Genomic DNA, 19,123 nt, shown 5'->3' with positions numbered 1-19,123 from the left:
TACTCATTTTTTAATCATTATTGAGCAGAAAAGAATCTGTTCGATAAATAAAAAAAATTTTAATGCACACTTTTTTCCTTCACGCAGTAATTCTAACCTTAAAAGATAGAAGAGCAAAATAAAGAACATAAGAGAAGCAGAAGAAAATCATCTTGCGTGCCCCTGCACGTTGCTTTCTCTGCCACAAACGGGTAACTCAAGTTGTAACTAAACAGAGAGGTTCCAAAGTTCTTTCTGTTGACCGCTATCCGATGTTTTCCGTTTTTCTCGGACACCCTACCTAGTTTGTAATAAGTAAAGAGTAAAATAAATCGGGTAATTTAATACTTTCATTTGAATGTTCCAAAACAGAGTGAATCAAATGGTTAAATTTTACTGAAAGCGTTCTAAGATTTAAGGAAAATGTCACGGGAATGAAGATTTTAGCGGTCTTAAAATATTGATTTTAAAACATTAAATAACGACATAGAAAATCTTTATTATTGGCTAATTTTTATGATTGACTCAGTTCGATAGGCTTAACTCCATTAGACAAAAATTTAAAGTGGTGGGATATTTTATTCATGCTCTAATTAATTTAAACGTTACGAAATGCAAATCTGTTAAATTCACAGCCTTTAATAATGCAAATAAATGTAATGTTTTAATTAGAAGGCCGAATTTGTTGTTTTGACAATATTTTTCTGTTCGGTTTCGAATTTTTCATTATTAAGTAGTTGCATTAGCATTACCCCCAAAACTATTTAAAAACTTAAATGATGTTTTGTTCTCTTTGTGTTCATTTTATACACATTTATTTAGCGATCAATAATTTAAATACTAATAACAGTATTAAGCAGAAGTACTGCATTAATAACAATGTCCACTTTTATTACAAAATTCAAAATGGTGGTGGGGTAAGGGGGGAGTCTTAACACTCTTTTATTTTGTACATTACTTCAAAATGTTTCTCGCTAAATGACCACAGTAATCGCCTCTGGAAATTTCAGTAGTCATCAACTTGAGTCAAGCAAATGTTTTCATGTATGAACATGCTCTAAAAATTTTAGTACTTAATAAAATTTCTAATTCATACCTTATTACATTTACTATAATTAGAAAAAATTAACTTCTTACAAATCAAATGCGGTTTATTTTTCTAACAAAACATCAAAAATATTAAACATTCAAAAATATAATGCAATCCATATTATTCTTTCTGTTTAACAAAAACACATGCAAAATGTTTCTATCTGTTTAAAAAAATTAGCACGTAGCTTTCTTTGTTCAACGTTTCAAAAATTACCCAAATTATTCTACTCATCATTCATCCGTTAATTTTGAATGAAATGTGATTTCTGAAAAAGTTCAATGCATTTTTATTATTATTATGATTTCTTATATTTGGAAATTTTTAGACTTTCAACCCAACTGCCTAAGAAATTGAAACGAAAAATTGAAAAAAAAAAAAAAGAAAGAGAAACCTCTGGGAAAGGGCCCTACAGACTTTGTTGTAGGGGGACCCAAAACTTATATATCCGGACCTGGTTTCTTTTATGAAGTTTCTCTCAACGTAACTATAGGGCTACAAGCAAATAATGGTGGAATAATTTCTCTTCAACTACATATTGAGCTAATAATCAAAATATTTGAGGAGAATCTCCTAAGATTGCTGTTCTAAATTTAGATTATTTTTTCATTGCGTATTTCTTGCTTACAACATAAATGATTCCTTAGGCATTCCTTAGACAATGATTTCTTAGGTGAGAGAGATTCGTTATGTCATTTTAATTGAAGTAACTATTGGGCTACAAGAAAATAATGGTTAAAGAATTTTTCTGGAACTACATATTGAGCCAATAATCAAAATTAATCTTATTTCAGTTCGTATTCATATGAATGTACTTTAAATAAAGTTTTAACATAAATCACTTTTGTGAGAATCACAAGATTTTTTTTCAAAAGCATACGAGTAAAATCCTTTTGTTATGGAGAATTATATACCAGGAATTTTTATGGTATACATTTGGATATGGCGTTAAGGAATACTACCGCTCAATTTATATAAAAACAAAGTTCTTCATTCTACAATATTGGGCATAGGACCTGCTGCTAGATTCATTTCAATTGCAATTTAATTAAAAGTGCCCATATACAACAAGAAATTAATGAAACGGACTCCAATGACTAAAATGTTCAGCGGCTATTTGCTGTTCGGAAGGAATTGTGACTTTAAATATATACTCGTATATATATATATATATATATATATATATATATATATATATATTCTTCACGTGTTTTTCTACTGCATGTACACAAAAATTCAAAAATTGAATAAAAAATTATAATTTACCATAAAAAAATAAAAAATTCATTAAAAAAATTTCAACACACACACAAGACAAAACTGAATAAAAGTCAACTTTTGCTGTTCACCAGTAGTTGCATAATTTTTACTGACTGTTTGCAGCTTCTTTTACTTTTGAAAACCATTTTGTAATTGAAATTACTTTTCAATTATGTTTATTGATTGAAAGATTATTATGTATCACGTCAGATTTTTTGAGAAAAAACTTTTTTTTTTCATGTAAATTTTTACCTATTTAAAAATTTTGTATGATTTGTTGGAATTCAAAATCTATTTTTTTTTAAAATTAGATTTTTAAATGTATGTCCCAGGCAACAAATTATTAAAGTTAAAACTCTGCAATTATTTCCTGTGTATCACTAGTCATTGTTGTATTAATCTTTTTCTTTAATTTATAGTAATTTCTCAGCTCGTTATGTTTCGCTTTAATTTGAATTTTCACAAACACTAATGCAAAAAGTTGATCAGATGGTTGCAATTTAATTTCCCTAATTCAGATATTCTTGTGACATTTGCATTCCGTGAGTCTTTTTTTTTTTTTGTTATTATATTATTTCTTTCAATTCATCTCATCAGAAACAAGCACTCGCTTTGTCATGACTATAAATAATAAAATACTGGAAAAAGTCATAGTTTCTGCATCAGCTTTATGTTTTAGTTTCGGGAACGCTTCTTTTACAGGCATTAAAGTGAGCAGATGAGAGTCAAATTCATCAACTTAAAAGTTACAGCATGCATTGCACAACGGTTAAGTAAGGGCTAAGGGGGAGGGGGGGAGGTGAATGTGCTTTCACAACCATCCGATAAAAATGTTGAAAAATTAAATATGTTTATTTTTTGGACTATTTATGTATAATATTAGAAGAAAAGATAGAAGTGAAATATGCTTGTGAGTAAAAAGTCCATCAATTCTGCAAGTGTACTTTTCTTCCAAACGCAATTTAACTGCACAGTTGGATTTCAACAAAGCAAATGCCCGCTGCACACATCTGGCATCCATTCTTCAGAAAAAAAGCCAGGAATAGAGAACGATCACAAACTATCTTGCTATCATTGATCGGACATCGGGGTGGTAATTAGTATCCCGTCGTGTCTGTGGTCATGTGTTCCCCTCAACAAACCTTGCGCCCCTCTTTTTTCTTGGAATTCCGAGTCAAAAGCTATAGCAACCCAAGCAACTTCTGAGCCAATTCCGAGAAACTCCAATTCAACATTGGCACCAAACGCGTGCTCACTTTCCCTGTATGTTAGCTTTTGTGTCATACCATCATTATTAGAAGTCGTTGTTTTCTCGGCAATACACTCACGCAGTGTCCAATCTTCTACTTTTACTATCTTTGGTGAGGGGTCACTGGAAATATTCTGAGGGGGAGCACTGTAGCATTTAAGTTGACTTGTTTTTTAAAGGCTTCATTTTATTTTTTATGAAATTATTATGCAAAAAAATGTAAAAATCACTTGTCAGGTCAGTTCTTTCTTTGAACACGTAAATTGATCAGCACCATTAATCTTGATTGATCCTTGACTTCAAAACAGTAGGAAGTAGAAAGGCAAGATCCTTTCACTTAAGAGGCAGTTGCTTGTTGCTCCCATAGCTGTGAATTTGAAAGGAAAATGATTGACTCTTGACTGCTTTATCCCAAAATCTGTCCAACTCCGAATCTGCAATGAATTGCCAGAGTTGCAGACTTTGTGGGAAAATGACCGACTCTTGGAATTTTAAAGCTTTAACTCCTGACTCGGACACAGAGTCCACAGTGCTGGTTGCCCCCCCCCCCTCATCCCTGCTCCCCCCATATCAGCCACTTATGCTGTATTGAATAGAAATCAAAGAGATCCAAACACTGAACAGAATCATGATTCCTGAGGATATTTAAAGGTCAAAATTCAAAAATCATCACTAAAGAGTAAGTTTTTTCTTGTGTCGATAAAATGCAGGACCACTATACTGCCATGTACAGGTAAAGGGCAGTAACTGCAATTTTTTATTTTTCTGCATTTTTGTCATTGTACGTTATCGTCATTGCACAAGCTCGCTTATTTAGTTTCCGTTGTAAAAAAGGTGCGTACCTCATGTTCTCAGTCTGAAAAAATGTTGTCATATTTTTTCTCTTTATGACAAAATATGAAGAAACTATAAATAATTTTGAACTAAAAAAAACTTACTTTACAAACAAAATTCAATTTATTGCTCCATTCTTTATGAAAACTGTGTAAGAAAATAAAGTTGCAGCCTTTTTGAAAACTATACTTATTGTCAAATAACACTTTCTGAAATAGAAAAACTAGTCAATTTAACTGTACCATGAGATTTCCTTATAGGATTTATAGGAAGGACTAAGTGCTATTGTTGGTCATAAATTACAGTAAAAAAATATTTTAACAATAAATGTATTGTATTAAAATTATCGAAACCAGTGCACGTAAACCTGTTTTTGGTGCAGTCTTTTTTTTTTTTTGATTTTTTTTTAGTGCAGTTTTCTCAAATTTCAATCAGATTGAAAAACAATTGACAAAATTATTAAAAAAAAAACAAATGAAGTTATTTTTAAAACGAACAAGGTTTAGTTTGAAACAAACATATTTTTCAGTGTAATTTCTTTTCAATGCGATCTCGATCTACCACACAAAAAGGTTTGAGTGTACAATAGCGTATACTCCATAGTCCAAATGACCTCCAAATTCCCCTACCAGCAGGATAGTTTGACGACCAAAATTTAACATTCAGTTGTCCATTTTGATGACAAACATTTTATAATCATATTTTTATACCACCATTTTTTTCTTGCATTATGTAAATTGCAGATTAACTCGCCAACAATGCCAAACTTTAACATCCTCGATTCAAACCTTGTGTACAAGTAATTTTTTACGGATTCTTAACCATTGAAAAACACAAAAAAAAATTAAGTAATTTGAAAATAATTTTTGTGTTATGTTTCTAAAGAATTGCTAATTTAAAAAAATTTGTTTTAGCAAAGATTTTTATGTTGCATTATACAGTGCCTACTGTAAGCTGAAAAATCTGAGTTGGGCATATTCACTTGCAATGAAAGTAAAAGTCAATGTTTGGAAATTGAGAGGTGATTCAGAAAGTTAAAAAATAAATAAATAAGAAATAAAAACTGCAGGGTGGGGAGGGGGCGTCCTTTTATTTTGCTAATATAGCTCACAGTTTTACTTGAAAATTTTTAAATCTGCTGGGAAATATTTGTGATTGGTAAATGTATTACATTATTTACCTGCATAGTTACCTTTTTTTCCTTTCAAATTCAACTGTCACCTGTAATGAAAAACACTATTGAAAAAAATAAAAATAAATGCAAAATTATTACATAAAATGTAGAGACCAAAATATTTTGTTATCTGCATGTTTTCTCTGTTTTGCATAAAATTTAATTCTTTCATTAAAATTCAGTACTATATCATTTAATTTGTTAGGTTTAGAGCCATTAAATTAGGTTGGTTTTTATTTTAAATAGATTGCTGTAAAAGTATTTATATTTTAGGCAACCTGACAACTTGTTTTTGGCTGAAGTTTTGCTATTCAAAGCTTGGCTTTCCGTTTAAAAAATAAAAATTATTTTTTCAAAAAATTCGATTTATTCCTAAAACATTAGTACACGAAAAGCCCTGAATTTTTATATCATTTTATGTTATGCTTTTTTTTATAATAAAATTGATTTTGTTTATGAGAACAGCTATTTCTTTCATCGTACTGATTTGTTCTTTACAATCTTTTCGCCAGAGTTATGAGCAATCCGGAAAAACCTCCTGCAATTGATTTTGAAGCTTATCGATCACGACTGCCCAATCGTGCAATGGTAGATGAATTTGAGAAACAGGTATGCTCCCTTTCTTGTTACATTTTGTAAGTTATATATAGCTGGTACATTAAAAAAAAAACTATTTGTGATGAATAATATTAATAAATGTAATTAGGCTGACAAATTTGGCAGTACTCTCAAATAGTCCTCTTTCCTCTCCCAAGCATTTGGTATGTCTTTATACATTGGTTAGCTTTAAATAACTAATTTAAAAATAAGTTTCAAAAGGCCCTTTCCCCTCACAGTAAAATCAAGTCAGCACACATATCAGTCGGCAATCAAGTGTATTGCATTAAAGCAGTGTGATATTCAATCTTTTTCCATCACCACATAAATGCCCAATCTAAAATTAAATTAACTGTATGCTAATATGACTTTATAATTATAAAGAAGTAGGAATAACCCATATTTATCCCTTTTTCATAGGGGTGGGGATGTTCAGTGATTAATAAAGGTATATTTCATTAAGATAAAACGAAAAGTTTCCTTTTGTGTTACAATATGCATGATGTTCATCTGTTCTTGCAGCACTTTGGGGACTCATTAATGACCTTGTTTATTTACCCCACTTATCAAAAGCATAAAAGGTCCTGGTTGCTACCTGGACGTAACACACAAATGTCTTAAAATGTGCGAAGACTCTAAATTAGAGTGGTCTAAAAAAGGCACTTTTAAAAAAAATTCTGATTTTTACTGGTCTTACCCTTCCATTTGGTTATGTAAAAAATAATTATTGTGAAGTTTCAGCTCATAATTTTAACTCTTAAAGGTAGCTCAACATCCTCAAAGTTCGGTTAATCTTTGATTTTAGGCAATGGGAAAAAGAATGAAAAGGGTGAAATACAACTATATTTCATTTAAACCTTCAGCATTTTGTACGTTGAAAATTATACTACTACAATTTTAGTTAGATGACTATGAATGTGGACCTAATAACTATTTTCTGCTATTGGTAAAAGCGCGGCAATGTTTTTCGACAACCTGCAACAAGAATTGAAGTTGATCTTCAATGTGGTTATTATTCTTTCATTTAACTCTTTTATAATTATTAATTCCTTTCGGTAAGATTATTAATAAGTGGCTTCTTCCAATACATTTTAGTGCTTTGTGATAATTTTCCAAAGCTTGCCGATTTGTTTGATCTCCCAAGTTTTCATGATAAAATGTATCTCTAAGGTAAATTTATTTTTTCAGTTAATGAAGATGATCATAGGTTATGAAGTTCTCAAATTTCATAATATTTTTGGGGGCATAAACTGAGGCATACTTTGCAACACTTTTTTTCACTCACTTCTTGAACAGCTTTACCAATTGTCTTATATTTGAGAGTGTTGCTGATTGTCAAAAAGAGCTATGCAATTTTATTTGACTTCTTCATCAATAGTTTTGTAATGCTGTTATTAAATTTATATTTCATTAAATTAAAATCATTACATAGTGCATTTTGAACTATAGAAACTTTCACACAAGGTTTTAAATAAACACGTTACGCAAATATACCTAATCTCTTGAAATCCAATGTCTTTTACTGAAGTGATGGTGAACTAGAGGTTTAACTCTTATATTTGAAAACTACAAGATTTTTAACATTCATTGAGTATAGTGCATGGCTCTATGTACAATAATTCTGATTCTAGAAACGGGGTTTTATGCTGAACTATTAAAATCAGTTCAAGAAATTCTCGATAATCATCTCTTGAGCAATACAGTGATTGTTTAACAGATTGTATTCTATTGTCCTTTACATCAGACACTTTTCCTTATTATTGAGCCTTGTAATACATTTATCCTTATCAATGATGTCCCAGCAGGCCTAGAATCTGTTACTGAGTTCTTACTTTTGGTGCAAAAGTATAGAAACAATGCATTTATTAAAAATGGCACCAAAAAATAATCAATTCTATAATGTGGTGTTGACATTCCAGAATTAATTATTTTGTACCAGTAAAAGTTGCTATTGCTTTTGCCAGTATTGACGCATCTTTGGTCAAAGCGTAACATTCTTTCAACTTACGAAGATTTGGGCAGAATTGCATTAACTGCAAAACATTTGTATGTTTATACAGAATATACAGGGCTCCCAAATTGTCTGCTTTTCCTGCCAATGTCCGTTTTTAATGGTAAAGTCCACTTTTTAACATTTTGGTCCGTTTAGTTCGCTTTTTATGTTTTTGCTTAAAAATATTTTTAAAGTTTTCATTACGTTAAAAGATAGTGTGTGTTAATTTTTTTTAAGACCAAACACGTGGCCATGGCGCCTTGTTTCTGTTCAACCTGACTTTCCCATATTATTTCGCTTCAGATTAACATCATTACTCCCCTTCAATAGCTGCAGCATAGAAATCTAGCAAATGGAGAGGTTTGGGGAGGAGTTATGACGTCTTTGTACGCCTTTGAAAAAAAATCTTAATTTTCAAGTGCTAGAAAAAAAATGTGAAAGTTTTCTTTAGTGCCTTGATATGCAGCAACACAAAAAATAGCTTCCAACGTTTGCAAGTTCAATCTTTCTGCATCTTGTTAATATTTTGATATTTTTGAAAATCAGAAGTTATTTTATCGTACATTACCTTAGATTAGCTTATTTTATGCTTAATTTCAATAGATAATAAAGTACTTTTTTTTTTCGAACCATGGCAACATCAAACTTACTCGGACTTTGCCAAAAATTGCTTGTGGAGTTTGAGATTTCAATCTCTTTGCATCTTGTAAATATTTTGCTATTTTTGGCAATCAAAAGTTATTTTGACACACACCACCTTAGATTAGCTTATTTTATGTTTAATTTTAATAGATAATAAACTTTCTTATGTTTCGAACTGTGGCAGCATTGCACTTACTTGGACTTTGCGGAAAATTACTTGTCGTATTTGAGATTTCAATCTTTTTGCATCTTGTAAATATTTGACATTTTGGGCAATCGGAAGTTTTGACATACGCCATCTTAGATTAGCTTATTTTATATTTAATTTTAATAGATAGTAAACTTTCTTATTTTTGGAGCCATGGCAACATTGCACGAACTCGGACTTCTCAAAAACTTGCTTCTTGTGTTTGAGATTTCAATCCTTTTGCGTCTTGGAATTATTTTAATATTTTGGGCAATTGAATGTTATTTTTACATATGCTATCTTAGACTAGCATCTTTTATGTTTGATTTTAGTAAATAATAAATAAATTTATTTTTGGGAAACACATGCCAGTATTTTCGGAAATTTGATTATCGTGTTCGAGACTACAATCCTTTCGCATCTTGGAGTTATTTCAATATTTTTAAAAACTAGAAGCTATTTTGACATGTGCTACCTCAGATTATATTGTTTTATTTCATTTTTAAAAAACTAAATTACTTTTGTATTTCTTTGTATCCTTATTTGTTATTGAAAATACTCAAAATGAGTATTTTCAATCCGAAAATATAGTTCATTCATAAAATATCCCTTATCTTACACACATTTTTACTTAAAATGTATGCAGTGAAATCCTATTGCAATGAACTTCAAGGGTTCACAAATTACGTTCTTTGTAATGGAATTCAAGCAATGTAGTGGCAAGTAAATCAGGACTGAAAATTTATTTCATCTAAACGGAAATTTCGTTGCATTGGTGTTTATTGTAATGGGATTTCACTATTTGTTTATGAATAATGAAAGAGACATAAATTTTAGTCGATATATTTTCTAATACAGTAGTATGAGAAAATAAACAGTTGTGATTTCAGGATACAGTAATTATTTAAAGACTTAACTTCGCTCGTACACCCCGCCCCCACAGCATGCCAGTTTTCATGGGTTAAACGAATGGCACAAAAGTTGCTGCACATATTGAAAATGTCTGGTATCAAAACATCAGATATTTTCGGAACCATATTTTTTGACTCCTGCTACTACCCAAGCGTTGCTTGTTTTAACAAATGCTCATTCATACTTGTTCAATACAAGCAAGCTTGGAACATGTAGACCCTTTAATGCTGCTATGTTCATGGTTACAAAAAAACCTCATAAATTTTTCCTCTTCTCATATTTTTTTTTTCTTGAGGGCTGCCTGACACTGTTGCAGAGGCCCTGCTTTGTGGACATATGACATACCACACTGATCAATAGCTGCACCATCTGTAGGGGCTGTATTTCATATAATTTGCTGTACTTGATTTTTTATTTTATCAGTAAATGAAAAACAATCGCTTAAAATCTAAAACTATTTTCAGACAATTAAAGTAATGAAAATTATTTATCGTTAAGAGAGGGAATCTTTAAAATATGTATTTCAAGGCCTATTTTTGAAACAAACTTTTAAAAACAGTTTTAAAGATACATGGTTTACAGTTAAATAATAAATTATAATTCAGTAAATGCAGTTGTGTTTAAGTATAAGTTGAATGTTCAGCGATTCCAAGCCACATCTAAATTTTTTCACTGAATATTGTGTAATCATTAGTTGTTCCAGAAAAGTTGTAAGAGGCCACCCTCGTAGTTGTTTGTGTGCAAAGACAATCCAGCTCCTAGTTTTGAGGGGATTATTATTAGAAGAAGACGAGGGGGGAAGGGAGTTTTAAGAGTAGTTTTCAGGCTTAAAGAGGGATCTTTGGCTAATTTTGCAAAACATATGCACCCCAAAATACAGCTTTAGGCAATATTTGGTTGCTTTCCAGTTTGGTATGTGTTTATGTATTTTATTATGTATTTTTGATTATCTAGTTTACTTTAATGATGTAATAGAGATTTCATAGAATGTCTAATGTTGATTTCAATTTTTCTTTTAGTATAAAAGTATTAAAGTTCCATTTCCGGCAGACAATTTAACTGCACAGGTGGATGAACAGGAGAAAAAACTGGTAATTTAATTTTATCTTTTCTTGTTAACTTTACAGATTTTTTCTTTTTTTTTTGGAATATAAGTTATTAAATATGTAATTGTGATACCCCAATTTCGGAATCCGGAAATCTAGAAAACCCGAAACTGTTTTCCTTACATCTTTATTATTATTTAATTATTATTATTATTATTTTTTTTTCCGTTTTAAAAGTTGAAAATCGTTAATGTTCAGCAATTACTTATTAAAAGCACATTACTTTCAGCTCGGCTTTTTGAAAAAGTTTTTCCAATGCCACGTGTTATGCTTAAATAAGCGTTCTGCTGCGATTGTGCTGCAATCTTTTAACATCCACTTATAGTTAACGATTATCCTTTTTTTTTTCTTCTCATAAGCGTGCACTACAAAGCCTATTGAACAAAAGTGCAAAAATATTTTTTGTAAAATTATGATTTATTTTTTGTATTGATAGACACATTGCATAATAATAAAATGTAACATCAGTGGACTATATGCAGCTGAAAATTATCAAAGAAGTGTACTTTCATTCAGATTGATCAAAAACTAAAATTAATTTAGCCTGAACATCAACGAAATTAGGAAAAACGCGAAAAATACCGCACAACAGGAAAGTTTTCCCTTTTTTTTAAATTCTGATTCCAAAATCTGGAAAAGTTGGGTCCCTGAGCATTCTAAATTTGGCATCCCATACTATATTTTGTAAGTTAGTGGTTCTCAACCGTTTCACTACTGAGGATCACTTGGTTCCCACTTGGCAGACCACATATGAAAGTAATATTTCACAACAATTAAATGTTAGATGGAATGAGATTAATCAAAAAGTTTTCTTTAATACATTTAATTTCAACTATAACAGTGAAATAGATTAATTTTCACTATCTGTTTACGAACCTTATGAAAATTCTTGCGTACCACAGGTTTAGATTCTTAAGTGTAAGTTATATGGTTTTAGGAATTTTTTTCCCATTGTTGTCTTTTTGATCATCCATTATGGAATGGTGGTTTATTAATATATTGCAGTATGCCACATTTTAATGCATTGTTTAAATTTATTGACATACTTGTGCATGCAGAGGGTTAGATAAAATGTTTAGTAAGAAAATGCCTTTTGCTTTTGAACATGTATTCATGAAAGCAATAATGAACATTTTTCATTAATTTATCTTCAAATTTTGAAGGTAATCAGTGTTTAATATGGATGTTATTAACAATTTTCAGCCAATGTAGCACATATGCATCTACATTATCTAGCTATGGTTGATGCCCCTGAAATGTTTAAAAAAATTTATTTTCATATAAGTAATCATGGCTATAAGCAGTAATCAGTTAATAGAAGCAAAAGCAATTGTTTTTAGTAATGTTTACTTGGAAAAGTTTTAGTTTGTGTAAACCAGTGGTGCCTGAACTACGCACAGTGGACAATATGTGGCCCGCAAAGCTCACATACATAGCCCCTGGTTGTATTCAATGTTACAAATTGATAAATATGTTCTAAAATCTTCCAAAAGAAATGTTCATCTTCATTTGATATTTTGAGTCAGTGGCGCCAACTCCATGGGGCCTAAGGGGGCCCGAGCCCCTCAAAAATATTTTTGAGGGGGCAGAGCCCCCCCTTCCCAATAAATCAAGAAAATTATTAGTTATATTATGCTTTGTAAACTCATAAATTTAGCTTTTATTTTCTTTGTTTGAAGATAGTTTACCTTGTAAAATACATTCAGTGATGAGTTAAAAACAAATAATTATTGTGGTAGTAAGCAGGTTAACTGAAAACGAGTAGTGTGAATAATGATTGTGTTATGGTGCTGCAAGCATACTTAGAATTTGTCCCAGTGCGCAAACTTACGGGTCAAGTCAGTTGCTGGTGGGCAGCGCTGCGACTCGCTCATCTTAGTGTTGCTGATCTGGAAAAAATATAAGAGGGTTTGATTTGTATATTAAATGGGAGGCATGATAATTTTGAATACTTTTGAGCATTGTGTTTAAAAGGAAAACCTTCACAAAATGAACAAATTCAACATCCTTCGCTTCCTCAGAATCGACATATACCAAAGAAGTATGAAAACAACAAAGCGAGCTCACCGCACACTTTCAAAATCCCAAAGTACTACGAGGCAATACGTTGATGAAGTTTGTGAAATGGTGCAATCTTGCATTATTGTGCAGTTTACATCAATTGGACTCCCACAGGTCATTGCAGTTGAACAAGAGTGCTTGCTTTTATTAAACAGAGGTGAAACAAATTTTGAAAAATCAACTGTTTTTTAAAAATGACCTAGACATTGAGAGACTGCGTTTACATTTGAATATGTTAGCCGTTATCACTAATGAAAAAAAAACGGTCGTAAAAATGTGTAAATTACATTACCTTTTTACAAAAATACTGTTCATGTTTGTATTTATTTTTTCCTTTTTTCTAAGCCAAAAAATATGTTTCAGGCTTGTCGAGTTTTTGGGGTTCTAATGTTCATTATATAACTTTTAAAATGCTTTAAAACTCACTACTTTTCATCTCAAATTTAAAAAATTTCCCGCTGCAGGACCCTCCGGTATGCCCCTCCCCCCCGCAATATATTTTTTTTAGTCAGCATCTCTGGGAGTGCCATTCTATGCAAATCAAGTGCCCTACCTTTTTCAATGCCTAGCTACTACACTGCACGGCTCCCCATAAAAAAGAACAAAAAAAGTCTGTTACTAAGACAAGTGACATGATCTAAATGAACCAGAAAATTTGTATACCAATTTTTAGATTGTTTTACTTTCAAAACGCCATGTCACATTTGTTTGTTTAAATTATACACACCAGAAAATATGTAAATTGGCATTTTCAAGGTACAAAATCTGACCTTTATTGGGAGGAGAGGGGACCTCCGTGGGAGTACCTAAGCCCCCGGTGATGTCTATTCCCCCCCAATAATTTTTGTAAGTCGGCGCCCCTATTATGGGTGATTGTTTCAAATTTGAAGCCAAATAGTCAGAAATTAATTTCTAAGAAATAGATGGAGACTTGCTATCAATAAATAAATTAGCAAATATTAATGCTAACAGCTATTGGTTAGTTAAGTTTATTCCTTTTTCGCATTCTCCCATTTTATCTAAAATGATGTAAATATATTTTACTTTTGAATGTTTTCTTGCCCGTGAGATTTATACTATTACTAACTGCATCGTCCAGGTTTGCACAATGTACCTCAAAAGTTAAAGTTATGGCAAGTGACATGTGTTCAACAAGTAAGCTCAAATAATAGAAAAAAAATACTGTAAAATTTCCCATCAAAATAATGACCACAGTCTCGAAAACTAAAGAACATAATTAAAAAAAAAAAAGATAATAACTGTTCTGGTCAGAAAGGACAATTTGAGTATTCCTGTAGTTTTGAAAAAATTCCAAGAAAATGACACCACAGACGAAGAAAAGTGCGGCTCAAGTCATGAAGAGAATTTATTATCATTATCTAGCTTTCATTCATAACTTTGAGTGTTGAAACATGCATGTTTTTCTTATTGGGAAAGTTTGGATTGAAATGATAAGACCTGCACTTTTCTTCATTTGTGGTGTCATTTTCTTGGAATTTTTGAAAACTATGGGAATACTTAAATTGTCCTTTCTGACCCAGAAAAATTATTTTGTCCTTTTGAGTGCATTATGAGAAGTGCTTAGTATTTTTTAAAAAAATTCTATTTTATTCTTTGTAAACGTATTTCAGAAATAGAAAAATGTTACCTTAACAAAAAACTTCACCTTATTTTTTTCATATAAATGCTCCGTACTAAAAGGAAAAAAACCTATATACGTATGTCTAAAACTTTAAGAAGTTGGCACTGAAAATTAATCCTTGTTTCCCTTTTATTCCCCCCCCCAATGTATTTGTTTGCTAATTTAATTAAAATTATTTAATTGTTAAAGGTTTCTCAAACAAGTTTATGTTTCAAAACACCCCAGTTACTCGTTATAAAGATCCTCTCTTTACTTTGCTCCATTATCGATTATTGACATAGATGAAACCAATGACACTGAGTACATTTCATGCTTGCTTCAGAGATGCCTTGATTCAAAATTTTCATTGTGATTACTATTAACATTACAGCAGGGCCGCCCGAAGAGCCTGAGGTGCCTGAGGCAAAGGTTTCCTGGCGCCCCCCCCCCCTCCCATAAACACAGAAAAATCAAGTTAGTTATAACATCAGTGCATAATACATACATGAATATTTTACATACTAATGAACATAACAATCAGAGGGCTATGCATAATACTAATTAAAACACAAGCAATTGATCTGTTTCTAATATTTGTAAAACATTAATGAAACAAAAACTTTTCAAAAAATGGAAATGCTAAAAATCCAAATATTTATCTAGTAAAATATAATCACACTAGGTAAAAAAACAATTAAAACTGAATTGGTTATTCATATTGATCAAACTAAGAACACAAATAAATAATTTGCTGATTTTAAATAGAAAATGCTATTATCAAAGTAAATTTCATCAAAATTAATTTTCGATCTGGACTCATCCAACGTTTCTTTTAAAGAGTTTTTTTTTTTGCCAACTTAATACCAGCTTTCATTTTTTTGTAAGAAACAAATATTTTATTCTTTTGCATCAAATATTTGTGAGTTTTAGGGAGAAGCACACAAATACTCAAAAACATTGAAAATCACTCAGAAATGCGTTTTTGGAGCTCTAATTTCGCAAAATCAGGGGACCCTAATACTACATAATATGATCTTACAAATTGCGTTTTAAGACTTGGGTTTAAGAAAATTTTCGTGCAACGGTCCCCATGCCGCCTTTCTATAATATCACAAGCAATGAGTTTTTTACAAGACATTTACAAAAACTTTAAGTGGAATAGCCCCTGAATGTAAAACATTGCTTAAATTTTTTGAACCATAATTTTGAGCAATTTTCCTGGGAAATGCTCCAGATTCTCCTATCCATAAAATCTTCAAAGTTTGTCTAAAGTTGCGTTTTTGAAACTTCAATTTCGAAAACTTGCAGGAATTGATTTTAATCTATTTAAAAACATAATCGATCAGAAACAGTCTCTGAACTCCCTCCCTTACCCTAACGTCAATAAACATGGCCTATAATCGCGTTTTTAAGGCTGAAATTGCGTTTTTAAAACTAAAAGTTTCAAATTTTTGTCCGTACACCTTTTAACTTTTTCCTATCCGATAAAAAAAAATGTTTCTTGTTTCTTCAATGTGCCCCCTTGAAACTTTTTTCTGGTTATGTCACTTCAAGCAGGGGCAGAATTCAAGCAAGTTTTGTAAGAGCTAGACAAAGGAGAAGTGCCTTTTGCTTGATTTCAAACAGTTATATTCTCAGGAATTGTATCTGCTTCAATTATACAAAGGAAACTAATGTTTTGGACACAGAGAGAGAAGAATATTTTCGTGCCCTAGGAAGAAAGAGAGAATCATTGCAATGATGCTCTATTTTGTGTGTCTATGACTGTATCTGCAATACACGAAATGAGGTGGGAATGTCGTTGTGTACCGTCGAAACGAGGGGCGCCCAGGTTGATTGCTCCGCCCCTCCCACTGGTATGACCCTGCATTACAGTTGCAAGGCAACAAAATTTGTAACAATGGCTTTTATATTTAAACATTTAATTGGGAAATTACATGAAATTTGCTGTTTTCCATCCTAATCGAAATAATTTCATTTTAGAATTTTAATTTTTCAGTGTTAGTTTGTACCTTAAGATTAAGCAAATCATTTAGTGAAATCCCGAAATCTCTAAATGGTCTAGTTGCTGAGACATATGCAAAAGCTGGCCTCAAATTTTTCCGTAGCATAATGAAAGTGCTTAAAAACAGGTTGGGCACCAAACCGTTATGTAAACTGATGTAAACCGTTGTTGACACATCTGTTGAGCAACCACATCTGTTCATGACCAAAGTTTCTCAAAACAAGAAGTGGACACCCCTGAAAAGTTATACTGTGTTTTATTAATCAAATGTAAAATTTTTTTTTTTTTGTAAGAGCTGGTAATTAACTTTTATTCTTAGCAATCAAACCTTTTACATTGAGCTACAAAATATCTTTGGTGTCTCCACATCACTTACTTAGTTTTTAACCCGGGAGAACTCGCATCGGGCCTCTCACGCCCGGTCATTACAAAACTACGCTGCCAAAAATCACCCCTTCAATGGAAATGAATGAGGTCCACAGTAGCTGCGTTCTAGGTGACCTACATACTGACCACATGTTTTTCAGGAATGTACATTCCCACTTTTCCCCAGAAAATTCCGGTTCAGGCGTCAGAGGCCCGGAGCGAGTGCTCACACTTTTCATTTCAGATTGTGAATGTAAAGGAAGAAGTTGTGAAATGCATCGCTATTTAAGCTACAAAGATGAAATGAAGAGGTTGCAGACCTAGATGGTTGAGGTTTCAACTGATGAGAACTCTTGACACAGAACAGTAAAGCGATCATCAGTAATGCTCAGAAGAAGATTTAGATTTATGTATCATAAAACTTTCTTAAACCTTACTTTTTAAAACATATTATAGAGGCTGTTTATCAATTTATAATTCAGTGTTGAAAATACATTTTTTTTTCTATTTTGCAAACTTAATTTACTGAAATAACCACTCCGGGCTTACGGATCCCCCCCCCCCGCGAGCGTTCGTGTGACGAAAAGTACCGCGAGTTCTCCCGGGTTAAGTGAACCTGATGCTGTCGTAAGTTGTGAGTGCTCTGAAGACGTAACACTATTTTCCAAGATTTTGAAGCACTATTGCATTGTGAGACTTTGCATACAGATAAATACTGAATAGTATAGGCATTATATAGTTTGATAATCCAAATGTCAGTCCATAAGAACAGCCCTTGAAAGTGGAAGGCAATCTGCTGATATAACATTGCTTAATCAATACAAGTCATAATTTTTGGATATTACTTGAATTTTTTTTAAACACACATTCTTAAAAACATCAGCAGATTAAGACACAGGAGATGTTTAAAAAATAAGAATTCTAATTAAACATATTCATTTTTTTTCTTTTGTGTAATATTATTTCTGATGTCTTAAATGATAAATGTAATGTGATTCATGCATGTGCAAATTGGTTTATCTTTGTAACCTTGAAGAGTAATTGATGCTATAAAAATGGCTTAAAATATATATTTTTTAAAAATATATTTCCTTCGTATTGTGCATGTTTATAAAGGAACAATAATATCTAAAATCCTTGAAGTCTAATAATTTTTTTAAAAACATTTGATTTAAATTTTAAAAAATGTTTTTATTGAGAAGAAAATAATAATAATTAAAAAAAAAGGAAAGAGTTCAGTTTTAGAAAATTAGGTTGAATTTTGAGATTTTAAATTCAAACTATGTTTTTTTGCGATCATGAATTACAATAGGACCCTACTCATTGGGTTTGTTGTTTCTACTAATGGCTTTAATCACAAACATGAATTCAAAAACGTCAAAATTCAAATGAATGCCAGGGTCTTGATGCTGGATACTATTTTTGCATAAAAATGATTTTGTGAGTGGAGAAGGTTGTTTATAAATAATTTGATTCCGAGACGCATGAACCCTTGCATTACAAGCATAAAAAAATAAAATCCAAGGATATGGACGTCATTCTACTGTCAAGTATATATTTTTACAAACCCTGTTGAACTGAAAATTAATAAGAAAAGAAATTGATGTTCTTTTCAGACAAGTGATCTATATTTATAGTTTAAATGAAGTTGATTTTTCTTTTTCTTTAGGATGTTTTTCTGCAACAATACAAGGAACTTGCGGACTTGCAGTGCAAATATTACGAAAAAGTGGTAAGTTCTGTGCTTTATGTTTTTCAAAAGTTTCAAGACTTGTTTTTGAAGAAAAATAGAAAAAAGATTGGTTTTGGTGTCATTTCTTATTCTTTTATAGATTAAGAATCTTGTTTTTAATCATTTCTTTTCATTTATATTAAATCAATTCATTTTTTTTTAATCTCCTGTCTAAAAACATTCTAGTGTATTGATATTAGTTAAAAAACTAAATCATGTCTTTTTTACAATGTTAAACAAATATACTGGGTTTAAAATAAGGTTCTAATTTTAGGGGGGGGGGAGATTAACCCCTTTAATCCTGATTTTTTGGGG

General features: G+C 31.4%; 1 protein-coding gene across 1 annotated transcript in view; it reads left to right on the top strand.

Annotated features, from left to right (window-relative positions):
* LOC129226148 (ATP synthase subunit d, mitochondrial-like) overlaps nt 1–19,123 on the top strand; it is a 30,670-nt gene that overhangs the window by 1,451 nt on the left and 10,096 nt on the right. Inside the window, exons 2-4 of the mRNA XM_054860749.1 lie at nt 6,099–6,195; nt 10,937–11,008; nt 18,746–18,808. Coding sequence (XP_054716724.1) covers nt 6,099–6,195; nt 10,937–11,008; nt 18,746–18,808 — 232 coding nt within the window. The remainder of the gene's footprint in view (nt 1–6,098; nt 6,196–10,936; nt 11,009–18,745; nt 18,809–19,123) is intronic.

Source organism: Uloborus diversus, chromosome 7 (assembly GCF_026930045.1).
Source record: "Uloborus diversus isolate 005 chromosome 7, Udiv.v.3.1, whole genome shotgun sequence".
Classification (NCBI taxonomy): Eukaryota; Metazoa; Arthropoda; class Arachnida; order Araneae; family Uloboridae; genus Uloborus; species Uloborus diversus.
Note: the sequence above shows the minus strand (reverse complement) of the source record. Positions and strands in the feature narration are given on the sequence as shown.